This window comes from Ovis canadensis, chromosome 2 (genome assembly GCF_042477335.2).
Source record: "Ovis canadensis isolate MfBH-ARS-UI-01 breed Bighorn chromosome 2, ARS-UI_OviCan_v2, whole genome shotgun sequence".
Lineage (NCBI taxonomy): Eukaryota > Metazoa > Chordata > Mammalia > Artiodactyla > Bovidae > Ovis > Ovis canadensis.
The window spans coordinates 174,792,197-174,809,703 of NC_091246.1; the positions used below are offsets into that span (position 1 = coordinate 174,792,197).

The 17,507-nt window shown below is 38.0% G+C and overlaps 1 protein-coding gene across 1 annotated transcript in view; it reads left to right on the forward strand.

Annotated features, from left to right (window-relative positions):
- The window catches only part of LRP1B (LDL receptor related protein 1B), a 1,961,274-nt gene that overhangs the window by 1,118,592 nt on the left and 825,175 nt on the right, over positions 1-17,507 (forward strand). Inside the window, exon 21 of the mRNA XM_069573760.1 lies at positions 13,876-14,058. Coding sequence (XP_069429861.1) covers positions 13,876-14,058 — 183 coding nt within the window. The remainder of the gene's footprint in view (positions 1-13,875; positions 14,059-17,507) is intronic.

Consider the following 17,507-nt stretch of genomic DNA (forward strand, 5'->3'; position numbering starts at 1 on the left):
GATAAACTATGGACTGAGGTTCATGACATTGTATAGGAGACAGGGATCAAGACCATACGCATGGAAAAGAAATGCAAAAAAGCAAAATGGCTGTCTGTGAAATAGCTGTGAAAAGAAGAGAAGCAAAAAGCAAAGGAGAAAAGGAAAAATGTAAGCATCTGAATGCAGAGTTCCAAAGAATAGCAAGAAGAGATAAGAAAGCCTTCTTCAGCGATCAATGCAAAGAAATAGAGGAAAAGTACAGAATGGGAAAGACTAGAGATCTCTTCAAGAAAATTAGAGATACCAAGGGAACATTTCATGCAAAGATGGACTTGATAAAGGACAGAAATGGTATGGACCTAACAGAAGCAGAAGATATTTAGAAGAGGTGGCAAGAACACACAGAATAATTGTACAAAAAACATCTTCACAACCAAGATAATCATGATGGGATGATCATTCACCTAGAGCCAGACATCCTGGAATGTGAAGTCAAGTGGGCCTTAGAAAGCATCACTACGAACAAAGCTAGTGGAGGTGATGGAATGCCAGTTGAGCTGTTTCAAATCCTGAAAGATGATGCTGTGAAAGTGCTACACTCAATATGCCAGCAAATTGGAAAACTCAGCAGTGGCCATAGAAGTGGAAAAGGTCAGTTTTCATTCCAATCCCAAAGAAAGTCAATGCCAAAGAATGCTCAAGCTACTGCACAGTTGCACTCATCTCACATGCTAGTAAAGTAATGCTCAAAATTCTCCAAGCCAGGCTTCAGCAATACGTGAACCATGAACTTCCTGATGTTCAAGCTGGTTTTAGCAAAGGCAGAGGAACCAGAGATCAAATTGCCAACATCCGCTGGATCATGGAAAAAGCAAGAGAGTTCCAGAAAAACATCTATTTCTGCTTTATTGACTATGCCAAAGCCTTTGACTGTGTGGATCACAATAAACTGTGGCAAATTGCGAAAGAGATGGGAATACCAGACCACCTGCCATGCCTCTTGAGAAATCTGTATGCAGGTCAGGAAAGTGACAGTTAGAACTGGACATGGAACAACAGACTGGTTCCAAATAGGAAAAGGAGTACGTCAAGGCTGTATATTGTCACCCTGCTTATTTAACTTATATGAAGAATACATCATGAGAAATGCTGGGCTGGAAGAAGCACAAGCTGGAATCAAGATTTCTGGGAGAAATATCAATAACCTCAGATATGCAGATGACACCACCCTTATGGCAGAAAGTGAAGAGGAACTAAAAAGCCTCTTGATGAAAGTTAAAGAGGAGAGTGAAAAAGTTGGCTTAAAGTTCAACATTCAGAAAACAAATATCATGGCATCTGGTCCCATCACTTTATTGGAAATCGATGGGGAGACAGTGGAAACAGTGTCAAACTTTACTTTTTTGGGCTCCAATATAACTGTAGATGGTGACTGCAGCCATGAAATTAAAAGATGTTTGCTCCTTGGAAGAAAAGTTATGACCAACCTAGATAGCATATCAAAAAGCAGAGACATTACTTTGCCAACAAAGGTCTGACTAGTCAAGGCTGTGGTTTTTCCAGTGGTCATGTATGGATGTGAGAGTTAGACTGTGAAGAAAGCTGAGCGCCGAAGAATTGATGCTTTTGAACTGTGGTGTTGGAGAAGACTCTTGAGAGTCCCTTGGACTGCAAGGAGATCCAACGAGTCCATTCTAAAGGAGATCAGCCCTGGGATTTCTTTGGAAGGAATGATGCTAAAGCTGAAACTCCAGTACTTTGGCCACCTCATGCAAAGAGTTGACTCATTGGAAAAGACTCTGATGCTGAGAGGGATTGGGGGCAGGAGAAGAAGGGGACTTCAGAGGATGAGATGCCTGGATGGCATCACCGACTCAATGGATGTGAGTTTGAGTGAATTCTGGGAGTTGGTGATGGACAGGGAGGCCTGGCATGCTGTGATTCATGGGGTTGCAAAGAGTGGGACATGACTCAGTGACTGAACTGAACTGAACTGAGCTGATCATTTCCAGAAAGGATCTAAGTTATAACCTGGAAAAGTTAAAGGTTATAAAGAGGATAGTCTCAAACAAAGGCAGGATAAGGATTAGTAACATAAATAAATCTGAGAGTGAGATTGGTCCGAACAAATTCATATCATGAAAAATGATCCATAAATTTGACACTAAATTCTAAAAAGATATTGCAAAGAGAGAGAGAGATGAATTTAGGGCTGTTCACAAATATTCATAGAAATTATTCATAAAGCAGAAAAACCAATATACAAGACAGTAAAATTAGTATTAATATTGAAGCAAGAGTCAAGTAAAATCTTTCCTATAGTTTCTCAGAAGTAGACTGAAAAACAAAAGGGAATTAGGAGTTGCCTCACTGCCCACCTCTAGCAAGGAAAAAATATCCAGTACAGAAAAAAGTAAATTGTAAAGGAGTATCTTTGTCTCTCCATTATAACAGGTAACCATTAATACAATTCAGTCCAGCTCTGTATAAAACAGACAATAGTTGTTACCTTGTGAGAGTGCTAACCTAAGAATCTTACTATTTAAGAATCTGGAAAGCTAGCTTTTTATAGGAAATCTTTCAATTTTTAGAAAGGTCAATATTATGTTTACCAAAGTAAACATACCGAGGGATAGATTCAATATCAGAGCTGCCAGTCTTCAACTCTTAATTTAAAGAATGTACAAAAAAATCAATAGGGTATACCTTCCATTATTTATTAATTATTTGGAATCACTGAGTGAGAATCACCTGAAGCTCAGCTTTTATATGTTATTTGTTGAGCTCATATTACAAGTTATAAAATTAAGCTGACCAAAACTTGTTTAGTTTTATTTTCATGGAAAGTTAAGTGCTAGGATAAATAACCAAAGGCCATTCACTGTTGTATGGAAGTTGCTCCCTTCATCACAGATTTACTTGGAGTGCTGAAAAAACCTTCAAATTTCATTTGACTTGTCTTCATTTTTTTCTTGAATACAAAATCACACAGTTTTCAAGTTGCCTTTTTAAAGTCCCCTACAACTGACTGTCCGCTACAACTGACTGTTTTTGAAAGCCGCCTCAGTCTTCTTTAACACACTAATAGTTAACTCATATAAATAGGGTATTCTGCAAATACCCAATTAAATATGGCAGGAAGTGGCTTTATCACATTCCATATATATTACCTAAATGTTCACAGACTCTGCCATCTTTATTGATTATGTTTTTGCACCCAGTATTTCATTAAATTATGGAGACTCTGTATATCCCAAGTCAAAATAATTTGGATGCCTAGGAAAATAGACAAAGAAAGTGTTGTTTCTGAAAGAGACTTCAAGGCCAATCTAAATTCTGCCCCTTCTCTTTAAATTGTGTGTGATTATTGTGTGTTCTTAGGAGTAGCTACTTTTGGGAATGAGGTTTTGGGTAAATTGGAATTCTTATTCTCAACCAACAGAACTTCTTTACTTTTAATTCAGTAGGGATCATCCTTATCATTTTGTTGTTGTTGTTGTCATTATTTCAGCATGACTAGTTTAAGAATACTTGGGAAGTAGAAGCCTGTCCATTTCATGCATCTTTAAAATACTGTATCACCTGACATAGGTTGCTGAAAGTCTTTAAATAAATTAAAATATTAGTGATGAATTATTCAGTATATATCATAGAAAATAGTAACAAAATTGTAAGGAAGATAATCATTTGCACATATCCAATTTATTCCTCCCAATGACCCTGAGGGAGCTCTACTTTTCAGGTGAACAAATAGAGATCTCAAAAGATTAGGTGGCTGGCTTGGTGATAGAAGTGTTATTATTACCTTTGACCTTAACTCAGTCTAATCTTAACTCATAACCACATGATCCTATTAGCCTGAAACTGACTGACTTGCAGATGTTTCTCCAATGAAGATGAATGGGTTTATTCAGGATCAGCAGAAAATTACAATATAGCGTCTGTGACTGTGGCCAGCAATGTGCAAGTTCTCACATAGGAAGGGAAGGATAACACTTTCATAGAAAGGAAAAGAAATTTGGGAGGGCTGTAGTAAAACAAAAACAGTCCAAGAATTTTCATTGGCTGTTTTCTTTCCAGGAAAGAAGTGTCTTTATTCTCTTATTGGGCTCTACTATTATTGCAGGATATAAGAGCTCTCCCTCTGGTCTCTCAACTGTATTTAACTGAGAATTCTATTTATTATTATTTTTTTTTACATTTGTATCCTTTGATTAAGATCTTTTTCTGAAAGCATAACTGATCAACAGTCGGGTTTTCTAGTTTCAGTGGCTTTTATGCCCTTCAGTGTCAGGAAGGACCATTTCTGGATGTAGTATCTCAGACTAGAAACCTTAGGTCACATGTGAGTAACAAGGAGGGTCTGGAGGGATAATTTTTTTCTTTTTTTAAAGCCCATACGTTTTCAAGATCCTGGATGTTGTAGATTTTCTGAATCTTTATGTCAGCATCAAAGATGTCTTTGGAAAGTTGTGTTTTTAGATAACAACTGCCTCACAATTCTGGGAAATCTTTACTTTCACGTCACCAGGTGATGTGCACATTCAGCCAGGGTTCACAGACTTCATTAGGTTTATCACATGAATCCAAGAGTCTATCCTTAAAGTATGGTGGCACAAGGGCTGGTTAGCAGTCCTTGGTATGGTCTTTCTGATGAGGTTGAGGAGAATGCTTCTGGCAGTATCTTTTCCAGGAGACAAAATCTCTAAGTTACAAGTCTTTTTCTCCTAAGGGCACACTGTGAAATAACTGCTTTACCGAAATATGGTTATTTTTAATAGAAATAAGAAGTCCTTTGTAATACTAGACTATGTCTCCTTTTATCAGTTATGGATGAAATAAAAGCAGGAACCAAATACATAGGGCAGCCTAGGACTATCTCGAAGGGTGAGAGTTTATGAATCCCAAAAAGGTGGATCTGACATTTAAAAGAACCAATGGCAATGCTTTTGGCCAAGGTATTTAGACAACCTTTACAAATTTTGTTAGTTGGTAGCAATAAATGTTATTAATGTGCTCAGCTAAACATGAGAATTGAGGGTTGTAAGCATAGTGAAAGTGGTGAAAAACCAGCCAAACATTACAGGCTTATCAAAGCATCTGGCCTTAAAACTGGGTTCCCAGATTACTATGAAGTTTGAGAGGAATTTCTCCAGATAGGGGTAATCTTTCCCTAAATGAGAGCTTCCCTTGTGGCTCAGCTGGTAAAGAATCCTCTTGCAATGTGGGAGACCTGGGTTCGATCCCTGGGTTGGGAATGTCCCCTGGAGAAGGGAAAGTCTACCCACTCCAGTATTCTGGCCTGGAGAGTTCCATGGGCGTATAGTACATGGGATGGCAAAGAGTTGGACATGACTGAGCAACTTGCACTTTCACTTCCCTAAAAGACTTGCCAGTGCCCAAAATGTAAGAGATGTAAGTTCAGTCCCTGAGTTGGGAAGATCCCCTAGAGAAGGGCATGACAATGCACTCCAGTATTCTTCCTTGGAGAATCTAAAGGACAGAGAAGCCTAGTGGGTTACAGTCCATAGGGTCGCAAAGAGTCAGATACAACTGAAGCAATTTAGGACAAAGGACTTTAGTCACAGAAAATGCAGTAGCCTGTCTGTAGGGGAAGGCTTCAGTCCAGTGGAAAAACATGCAGACAGTGATGTAAATATATTTATATCCATGAGATGGAGGAAGTTTATGAAATCCATCTACTAGACGTTGAATGGTCCATTAGGCACTTTAAAATATCTTGAAGCAGTACAAAGTCTTCCATGGGGTGTACTTTGGACAACTAGGACAATTGAGGGAGGCACTTTTTGCAGCTTTGTTAATGTTTTCCTAACAATATTTATTCATCATTTTGTCAATAGACCATTGGTTTGGTGTATGTACTGTGATGAGAAGTGGGTTTTTTAGAGTTTCTGATAGGACTGAGTTATTTGATCCAAACCACACCTTCCTCTTTTTCCCAAACAAACAATTGTCACATTTCCAATCTTGTTTTTTTCTTCTTTTACTGAATCCAATTTTGAGGCTTCTATAGCCAGTTTTTTCTAAAGTATCATTTGAGGAAATATCCCTGTGGATAATGACAGAGGTTTGGCTGTTGTTGGTCCCTTTAAAGATAGCATTCCTTGCAGAAATATCAGCAAGGTGATTTCCCTTAATTTCCAGAAAGTCAAGTTTAACATGCCCCAGAATCTTAATAATAGCTAAAATGGCAGGTAAAATTACTGTGTTCAATAATTTTTGAACATAGGTACTGTTTTAAATTTTATTTCCACTAGAAATAAGGAAGGAACATTGCTTCCACTACATTCCAAAATCATTAGGTACTCTGAAAGCATATTTCTATCAGTATAAACACTGGCCATTTTGTCCTTGACTAAAGTACAAGCCCATGTAAGAGTATGTAATTCAACCTACTGGGCCAAAGTAGCCATAGGTAAAGCTGCTGCCTTAACAATATCAAAAGGAGTTATAATAACTTAATCAGCGTGGTATTTGTCATTGTCACCTTTTAAATAAGAACCATCATTGAACCATGAGCAGTCAACATTATCCAGTGGAGTTTCTTTCAGATCATTTCATTACAGGGAGTCAGGAGGTTGTCTATCAACATTAACCAGTCATGAAGGACATTTTGGTGACAGAAGGGAGAAGAGTAGCCAGATTAAAGTTATTATCATGTAAAAGAGTTATGGGAAGGACAGATAACAAAGGGACATTTTGGGATATAAGGCAGCTAGCTGAGAAATGTTGAGTGTGATGAGAATCTTGGAGGACTTCTACTTCATGACATACAAAGATAATTAAAGGACACTCCACAACAATTTTCTCAGTGGCCTTAACCAAAACGGCAGTGGCTGCAATGATTCTCAGGCAAGAGAGGTATCCATGTGCCACAGGGTCCAGTTGCTGGCTATAATACCCAATGGGCAGATGGTGGTCCCTGAGTTTTGGGGTGAGTACCCCAAAGTTATTCCCTTTCTTGTCCCATACGAAAGAGTAAAAGGGAATCTGATAATTGGGATGCCCAAAGGCAGGTGGATTCTTCAAGCTCTGCTTTAGAGCCTTGAAGGCTATGTCATCCAGTTTTTCCCACAAAATTGGGTGAGGTTGTTACTGTTGAGAAAAACATAAGAATTTTTATTTTAAAGAAACTTAGTTTTAAAACATAAGAAATGTGGAATCCAATTTCAACAATAAGCAATTGGCCTAAGAAAACCTTGAAGTTGCCCTTAGTTTGGGATTTTAGGTGTCCTAAGTTCCATGAAGTGTATCTAGATCTAAGTATAGCCCTTGTTCTGGTACTGAATGGCCAAAATATTGAACCAGGGTTTGGGCAAACTATAATTGTTTTTCGTTGGCAACCTTAAGTCCCTTTAAGTCTAAAAGCTTAATTAAGTAGAGGCTGCCTTCCTGAGAAAGAGGCTTGAGAAGGAGGACAAAGAAGCAAATCACATATCACAGCAAAGTAAAACCCTTGGAGACCTTTATATCATTCATATCAGCCTTCAGGATTTGTAGAAAATAAGGACTCTTAATACAACTCCGAGGCATTACTGTCCAGGTGGTTTATTTTTTCTTCTCAACCAAAGTCAAAGAAGTGTTGGCTATCTTCATCAACTAGAATACTAGCTGTGAAAATGTACTGTGAAAATGCACTGTGAAAATTAGTTACAGTGAAGAACTTTATTCTTCTGGAAATGGATGAAGTACCCTATGAGAGGAATAATGAGGTATTGAAGGATAACAGTGTTGTTTACTACTCCACCTTCGGAACTTTGTTTTTCTCACTGGTAAAATGGGGTGTTACAACAGTGGCTAGTATAGGGATAATGAGGCCTTGAGCCTGTATTGTTCCACTATTGGCTTTATGCCTTGAAGCTTTGCCTGTAGGGTATTGATTAATTCTAGGAAGAAGTTTTGAGGATTCTGTTTTAAATTTTGATGGGATACACTATGAATTTGGTAAACATCAGTTGGAGGTTTTGCCCTTAAAGAAAGTGATAGCTGATTCAATAGGGACAAATGATCAATATTTCCAGAATCAGGTCTGGTACCAACAGAGATAGCAAATAAAAGATGTCAAAGACTCATTTAATTCACTTGGTTGGTTCTTTGATGACACTGTCAATTTCTGGAATTATTTTCCCCTTTTGGGAGAAAGAAATTCTGGCATACTTATCTAAGAAGTTTCAGCCTAATAAATGGATGGGGGCTTACTTACTTACAGCCAAATAAATGAATAGGTGGCTCATTGGCAAAGAATCCACCTGCCAAGGCAGGAGACATGAGTTTGATCCCTGTTGGTAAGATCTACTGGAGAAGGAAATGGCAACCCACTCCAGTATTTCTTGCCTGGGAAATCTTATGGACAGAGGAGCCTGGCAGGCTATATTCCCTGGGGTCACAAAGAGTTGGACATGACTTAGAGACTACAAAACAGCAAGAGGAACTAAGGAGAAAAGGGTGTGTATCTCTTAAATGGCTAAACAGAAGGGAATATGTTCAGAACTTCTTGAGGTTTATTAGAGACCCTCACAATTCGAGCTGTTTTATTACTCCAAAGTAGGGCTGTTTTATGGTGGTGAGCTTGAGATCTGAGAGTATGGTATCAAATAGGACTGAAAGATATTTATCCTCTCATTGGAAAAATGTTTCTCCAAGGCAATAAAGAGGGAAGATTGGGAAGAGTCCCTCTAGTTCCAAAGAGACCCACCACTGAGAACTGGTGTATGTTGGAAAGCTGGTTAGAGGGTTTAAGATATCTTCAGCACTTATATTTGTAACAATCTATTTTCTAATGTCCTGGTTCTATGCAATAATAACAAAAACTAAGAGGATTTTGGTTTTATTTAGGAGATTTCATTTGTTGGAGTTGACAATTACAATAATTTTTGAGGTCTTCCTTTGAAGTGATTCATATAGAGTAAAAGGAAGCCATTTTGTCAGATTAACTAAATCTGAAGTGAACATAAGTTTCCCATTTCATCTTATCAACTAAAAAAATATACAATGTAAGAGTTGCAAATTAAGTTTTATTGGGGACAAAATGAGGACTTCAACCTGGGAGACAGCATCTCAGCTCTGAGAAACTACTCCAAAGAGGCATTGGGGGAGGTCAATATATAATATTTTGGTGAAAGGGGAGTTCAGTGCAATCTAGCACATATTTTGCTAAATATTTTCTGCTAGTCATGAGGAGCTGATGTCACCTGGAAGGTCTTTTCTAGATATGAGAGAATGCAAGGATTAGGATCATGAAATCAGTTTAACTGAAAATATCTAATTCTGTAAAGCCTGTTCCACCAGTTTCCCTGAAGCACAGAATTCCTCACTCTCCACCCTGAACTCCCTTTAGGGCTGCAACAGATCAACAGAGGCAGCAGCACAGGGTTCAGATTTCACAGAGGCTGATGGGGAATTTCCTTGGCCATCACCAATTTGTAGTTGACAATTGTGATACTTTTTACTAGAAGGAAGAGATCTCATTTCAATCCACAATTAATATAGAGTTAAAAGCTAGTGAAGTTAATCAACATTTGAAGGAAGATCAGAATTTTGTTTAAAAAGTCTGAAGTCTGTTGTGATTTTTATAAACAGATTGATCAGAATCTGTGTGCAAGCCTGAATTTTGTTCTGATCCACAGGCTTTGGAAAAGCCCTAGGAATTACTTGGTGCAGTTGCTTAGCAATTTTCTGAACCTGATCACATAATAAGATAGCAGATTGTTCTGATTGTAATCCTGAGCATGTTTCAAGACTTTCTCAATCAGCAGTTTTCACCCAATGCTGGGCCTGGCCTTCACTGATGAGCAGATGAACTAGCTGATGTAAGTTAGATAAACCAGGTTTATAAGTTTGAATGGCTATATTAAATTCCTCAGCAAAAGTGTGAGGATGTTTGTTTACTTTGGGAAAGTCTTTGACTATGCCTCACAGCTCAGCTTTAGTCCAGGGAATATAAGATATTAAAGATTTAGCCTCTGTATCCTCAAAAGGCTTATTTGAAAGAAGTATGCTCTGACAAGTTCAGAAGAAAAGGGAATGGGAACAGTTTCAGAGATAATGGGAAATTTGTCCAGAGAATGTGTATAGGGGGATTGAGAGTATAGCGGAGGCATAGAAAGAAAGGAGGAAGATAGCACCAAAGGTGGAGCTTGAGATAAGCCAAGGAAGAGGACCTCGGGGCATTGAGAGTTGCTTTATCTTTCTTTAATCATTTGTTTTCCTGGGTAAATTTTAAGATCTTATTTTGCAGAAAGGCAATTTTAGTCTCTTGATAATGTTGGGAAACCTCAAAATGCCAATTGAAATACGCATTCCAGTCAATTCTGGAAAATTTTAAGCTATTGTAGCCCAGTTGGGTTTTAAGGAAATTAAATTTTGTGATTTCTGGAGTTACCCATAATGGTCAATCATATTTTAAAGTGCCTTAGGTCAGGTTGGTCCATTTATTTAGAAATGCCTGTGAGAACCCCTGGTAGCTCAGCTGATAGAGAATCCGTCTGCAATGCAAGAGACAACGGTTTGATTCCTGGGTCAAGAAGATCTGCTGGAGAAGGGATAGGCTACCCACTGTAGTATTCTTGCTTGGAGATCTTCATGGACAGAGTAGCCTGGCAGGCTCCAGTCCAAGGGGTCGCAAAGAGTCAGACATGACTGAGCAGCTTTCACATCACATGAGGAAGGACCATGGGTTTTAAACATCAAATTGGCCTGAGTCCCTGTAAGAATTGGGGGAGGTAGGGGCTCAAAATACTTAGATAAGTGGGTTGGGTTCTCATTTCCTTGAGGTTTTTCCTCTAGAGTAAAGAACCTCTTTCAAACAGCTTAAACAGCTTACAGCACAAGGGGTTCAGTTCAGACAGCTTGCAAGACAATCCCAGCAAATTCAAAGGAAACAGCTTAAAGGATCCAGGCTAAAGGCTTTTTCAGACAGTTTCCAGAGAATAGTCTTTTCAAAAGAATAGGCCAAAGGCTGAAAATCCTGGCACTGTTGCAGAGAACCCCTGTTTTCAAAGGAATGGGTTGAAGGTTAGCCAGCTTCAGAAGCAGCAGCCCCTGTTCTGAAGGGAATAGGCCAGTTTCAGTGCAACAGTCTGATAGTGAAATCAGACCCAAGTGCCAAACAGGTACTCACATACAAAACAAAGTCTTAACCAGAAAGATGAAAACTTTGAGCAGATTCTGAATAAAGCCTGGAGAGCTTCACATGAGAAAAGAGTGCGAGTTTGGATCCAAGAGAAACACTTGCCTTTAAACTCCAGGGTCAGCAGGAAAAGCAGTGAGCAACAAAAAGACTCCATAGTGGGTACTGCACCTGTATGTTCCCCAGTCCTGGAGTCGTCAGGTCTCTTCTCTGGTCCTTGCCAGGGCCACCAAAGTGTTGACCTATTGGTGACAAATGTGGACAAATTGAGTGTGAGATATTTCTCCAGCAAAGATGTTTATTTGGGATCAGTAATGAATTGCAATTTGGATTCCACAGCCATGGTAAGCCACGTGCAGGTTCCCTCATTGCAAGGAAAAGAGATGCTTTTATAGAGAGAAAAGGAAGTTGAGAGGGCTGAAGTAAACAAAGGGTCCATGGCTTTTCCTTCCCTGAGTTCTCCCTAGGAAAGAAGAGTCTTCTTCCTATTAGGCTTTCCTATAGCTGCAAGGTGTGAAACATCTCCCTTTTCATCTCCCAACTCTAGTTATTTGAAGTTTCTGTTTATTTGTATTTTTATAATTCCTACCAAATCAGCTCATTAGGTAAGGGGCAACTCACCTACACTTGCTTCAATTTTATAATGATGCAAGACAATTATTGTTATAAATATAAATTAATAGCTGGCTATATTTCCCAGGCAAGAATTCTGAAGTAGATTGCCATTTCCTTCTCTGGGGGATCTTCTTGACCCAGGGATTGAATTCTGCATCTCCTGCATTGGCTGATGGATTCTTTACCACTGAGCTACCAGAGTGGCTATAGCTACATGAGAGACACAATAAATTTGCTACATTAAAACTTTAGACTAATACATATGCCATGTTTTGTTTATACATGGACCAGCTGATAGATATTTGAGTTCTTTCTATTGTTATTTTGAAGAATGCTGCTATGAACATTTGTGTACAAATCTTTGTGTAGACATATATTTTTATTTCACTTAAGAAAACCTGTAGGAGTAGAATTGCTGGGTTGTACAGTAGCTGCACATTTACATTTTTTAAAACACTGACAAACTGTTTTCCAGGAGAGCACTAGTTTGCACTTCCACTAGCAATGTATGCGAGTCCCACTTGTACCATATCTTTACAAACACTCAGCATTTCAGTCTTTTTAAGAAATTCTAATATGTGTATAGAAGCATCTTACTGTGATTTTAATTTGTATTTCCCTATTGATCAATCAAATTGGCCATTATTTGTTAACTACTTATACAGATCTTTTTTCTGTTCCTTAAAATTGAATTATTTCATTATTGAGTTGTAAAAGTTCTTAATTAGATATGGACAGAAGTCCTTTGTCAGATATATGCTTTGCAATTTTTTTTTCCCCAAGCTATATATTGCCTTTTCATCTTCTTAATTATTTCAACAAGCAAAATATTTTAATTTTCTGAGGTCTATTTATCACTTTTTAAATTTGTGGTTCATGCTTTTTGTGTGTTGTCCCAAGGTCACAAAGGTTTTTCTCCTTTGCTTTGTTTTATACAATATATGTGTTTTGCTCTTACATTTAGGTCTGTGATCTATCTTGAATTAATTTTGGTATATGGTGTTAAGATCAGAGTTCAGTTCTTTTCCATGTGGATATGCAGTTATTCCAAAAACAAAGCAAAACAAAAACTTCAGTCTAGGAAAATATTTACTAAAATCTTTATTTTACAATAGTATTGGGAGATTCTGATTATTACATCTCATAATATTAGATATTAATGCATAATATTGCTGATTATAGTCACATTTTCCATTATTATTCTAACATATATTAGACCTCCCTAGTGACTCAGATGGTAGGGAATCTTCCTGCAATGTGGGAGACCCAGGTTTGATCCCTGCACCTGGAAGGTTCCTTGGAGAAGGGAATGGCTACCCAATCCAGTATTCTTACCTGTAGAATTCCATGGACAGAGTAGCCTGGCAGGATAAAAATACCTAACATTTATCTTTTCTTATTCCTATTGATGCTTACCTACAAAATATAGCCTATAATTTAGTCATCAGTTTTTGAGTAATAGTGTTTTCTGGGCATTGTATAAATTATTAATTGATAAATTGAATTTGAATGCAGAATGCCTCATTAAATTCTTTTGTGTCTGTTCTTATTTCTAAACTGAAATCATATGTACTGAATTTTTTTTTAAATTTTCTTGTGGTTTTGGTTTTCAAAATTTTAGATATTATTATTGAAAGATTTTATTAAAATGCCATTCTTTTTTTTTTAGTTATTAACCTGTTATCAGAATGAAATAAATAAATGGCAAAGATGAAGGGAAGTCTAAACATTTAGCGTAGAATGTGAAATCCTTTTTATGTGCTATAGAGAAAATCCCTTCAAAAATCCCATTGTTAAGATACTAATTAAAATTTCAACAGACTACCACATTATAGTATTGCTCTTTCTGTTTTTCCTAATGTTCATGACACTTTCAGGTATTCCATGGGCAAGAAACATTTTCTCTAATTATTAAAGTTTCTAAAACAAATTTGGAAGTACTAAAGAACATTGCAGCAATTAAACTAAAGTAAAATATATATTCTCTCTAGCATCGTTATAATGCCTGAAGAAAGAAAAAAAATATTGAAAAAATATTATCAAGTAAAATCATAATTTCTCTCTTGTCTCTCTCTCCTCCCCCCCACCCCCACCCCCTGCCACCTCTCTCCCTCATTTCAATATTTAAGAGATTCATTCTCCTGCTGGTTGTAATGCAAATGAATTTCAGTGTCATCCTGATGGAAACTGCATCCCTGATGTGTGGCACTGTGATGGGGAAAAAGACTGTGAAGATGGTAGTGATGAAAAAGGCTGCAATGGTACCTTACGATTGTGTGACCACAAAACCAAGTTTTCCTGTCGGAGTACAGGTAAGCAGAACACTGGGTTCTACTTACACCTTGGGCTTGCTTCCTTAATGCAGGTTTCTTTTGGGCCCTTCTCAATCCATACCTTACCTTTATAAAAGTACCCTTGTGTTTCTACTACATTTGCTGGCATTCTATACATGACAGTAATAATAGCTAACATTCACTGAGAATTGTCTGTGGACTTGGCACAGTTCTAAGAAAGTTCTCTGTGTGAACTCATCTCAACATTCTAAATCACAATGAGAAAACTGAGCCCCAGAGAAGTTTTTAACTTGCTCAAGTCAAAAAGTCAAAAGAAGTTTTAACTGTCTGGCTCACAGAGCCAGCATGGAGGAATTGGGATTTGAAACCAGGCAGTCTGGGCTTCCCTGGTGGCACAGAGAGTAAACAATCTGCCTGAAATGTAGGAGATGGGTTCGATCCCTGGGTTAGGAGGATCCCCTGGAGAAGGGAATGGCAACCCACTCCAGTATTCTTGCCTGGAGAATTCCATGACAGAAGAGCCTGGTGTGTTACAATCCATGGGGTCACAAAGAGTCTGACACAACTAACACTAATCTGAATTCAGATTCTGGAATTTCACAGTCCAGAAAGAGACATGTGTCAGAACCCGTGGGCATCATTCTTCTTTTCATAGATGAAACTTCACCATGAAATTGAAAGAAGATGACTTAAAAAAAAGGCAGAGTAATATGCATTTATTTTCATCTAGTTTTCTAAATTTTATGGTGCTGTTGCTAACCTCTGTTAAGATGAAAGTGATGACTCCTTACAGTAAACCAGGCTGAGCTCTGTGTGTTGTGTTTTTAAGAGTCAGGTGACTCCTCTCAATTTTTATACAAAGATTCTTAGTTTGGTGCTCGTGGCTAATGGAATGTGGTTTTGAGTTTAGAAATTATACTTTTGGAACATTTTATGTTAATTAAAAATTAGTGAATAACATTAAATGAGTGAACTCTGCATTCAAATGGGTATATCTTTCCTTTTCTCCTTGCCTTTAGCTTCTCTTCTTTTCTCAGTTATTTGTAAGGCTTCCTCTGACAACCAAAATGCATTTCTTTTTCTTGGGGATGGTTTTGATCATGCCTCTTGTACAATGTCACAACCTCCATCCGTAGTTCTTCAGGTACTCTGTCTATCAGATCTAATCCCTTGAATCTATTTGTCACTTCCACTGTATAATTGTAAGGGATTTGATTTAGGTCATACCTGAAAGGTCTAGTGGTTTTCCCTGTTGCTGTTAAGTTGCTTCAGTCATGTCTGACTCTGTGACTCCATAGACGACAGCCCACCAGGCTCCCCCATCCCTGGGATTCTTCAGGCAAGAACACTGGAGTGGGTTGCCATTTCCTTCTCCAATGCATGAAAGTGAAAAGTGAAAGTGAAGTTGCTCAGTCGTGTCCAACTCTTCACGACCCCATGGACTGCAGCCTACCAGGCTCCTCCATCCATGGGATTTTCCAGGCAAGAGTACTGGAGTGGGGTGCCATTGTCTTCTCCGAGTGGTTTTCCCTACTTTCTTCAATTTAAGTCTGAATTTGGCTGAGCACTGAAGAATTGGTGCTTTTGAACTGTGGTGTTGCAGAAGACTCTTAAGAGTACCTTGGGCTGCAAGGAGATCCAACCAGTCCATCCTAAAGGAAATCAGTCCTGAATATTCATTGGAAGGACTGATGCTGAAGCTGAAACTCCAATACTTTGGCCACCTGATGTGAAGAACTGACTCACTGGAAAAAACCCTGATGCTGGGAAAGATTGGAGATGGGAGGAGAAGGGGATGACAGAAGATGAGATGGTTTGATGGCATCACTGACTCAACGGACATGAGTCTGAGTAAGCTTTTGGGAGTTGGTGATGGACAGGGAGGCCTGGCATGCTGCAGTCAAATGGGGGTATCAAAGAGTCACATATGACTGAACAACTGAACTGAAAGGAAATGAGTGAATGATAAATTAACTTAATAAGCAAGTTTTAACTTAACAGGCTAATTCTGATGCCAAAGAGCCAATTATTTGACTCAGGTTAACATTATTCAAAGTGTTTGTAGTGAGTATACTTTCTCATGTTGCTTCTGTCATTTGCTTGATTGAGTTAATGCTGAAATATATCAGATAACAGTCTTTATCAGGTATATGACTAAGAAACTGTCAAGGCTATAGGAAAGCATAATATAAATTTACTTGGAAAATCCTGAACAAAAACTAGCTGAATACACTATCAAGATTTAGGAGTGAAAAACATAAAAGCAGCCTGAAATTTCCTCATAAGGAATGCCTTCATAATAAAGAAATAAATTATAAATGCCTTCATAATAAAGTAATTTCTAAAAGGTGTATGTTAGTAATAGCTGGTTTGAACTGTGACCAAAAATATGGAGAGAAAATGTAATAAAGAACACCATTAAGTAAATTTAATAGGAAATTCCAATTGATTGTGATTTATCTTATACGCATTTTGATATTTTGCAATGAGCTCTTATGAAATAGCTTTTTCTGAATATGATTCAGCTTAAGAATAAATCTGTGTTATGATGAGGATGGCTAATGTAGGGAGGAAACAATCTTTCCCTCTATCCACAGAGGGAGGAGAAGACAAAGGAAAAGTAATTTGAGTTTATAGGTATGGCAAATTGTGGAAAGGTAAATATATAGGAAAATTAATGGAAGATAAAAGCTAGTTAATAACATTTGTGTATCACATCTTCTTTATCCCTTCCTCTGTGGATGGACATTTAAGTTGCTTCCATGTCCTGGCTGTTGCAAATATTGTTGCAGTGAACATTGGAGTGGATCTGTGTTGCTAAACTATGCTTTTCTCTAGATATATGCTGGGAGTGGGATTGCTGGATCAGATGGTAGCTCTCTTTTTCGTATTTTTAAGGAACTTCCAAATTGTTCTCCATAGCGGCTTTGCCAAGTTACATTCACACCAACAGCGTAGGAAGGTTTCCTTTTCTCTGTACCCTCTCCAGCATTTATTGTTTGTAACTTTTTTGATAATATCTATTCTGGCTGGCTTGAGGTGACCAATATCTCACTGCTGTTTTGATTTGCATTTATCTAATCCTTAGTGATTCTGAGGAGCTTCTCACGTGTTTGCTGGCCATCTGTATGTCTTTGGAAAAACATCTAGGTCTTCCACGCAGCTTTTCAATGGGTCGCTTATTTTTACTGTTGGGTTGTTTGCTTCATCTGCTTTTTTTTTTTTTTTTTTTTTTCACAATTATCAGGTTGTCTTTTTGCTTCATTCCTGATTTTCTTTGCTATTCAAATTTTTTAAAGATTAATTAGATCCCATTTGTTTAGTTTTTATTTCCAGTACTCTAGGCATGTGTGCATGCTCAGTCGCTAAGCTATGTCTGACTATTTGCGGCCTTACAGACTGTAGCCTGCCAGGCTCCTCTGTCCATGGGATTTTACAGGCAAGAATTCTGGAGTGGGTTACCATTT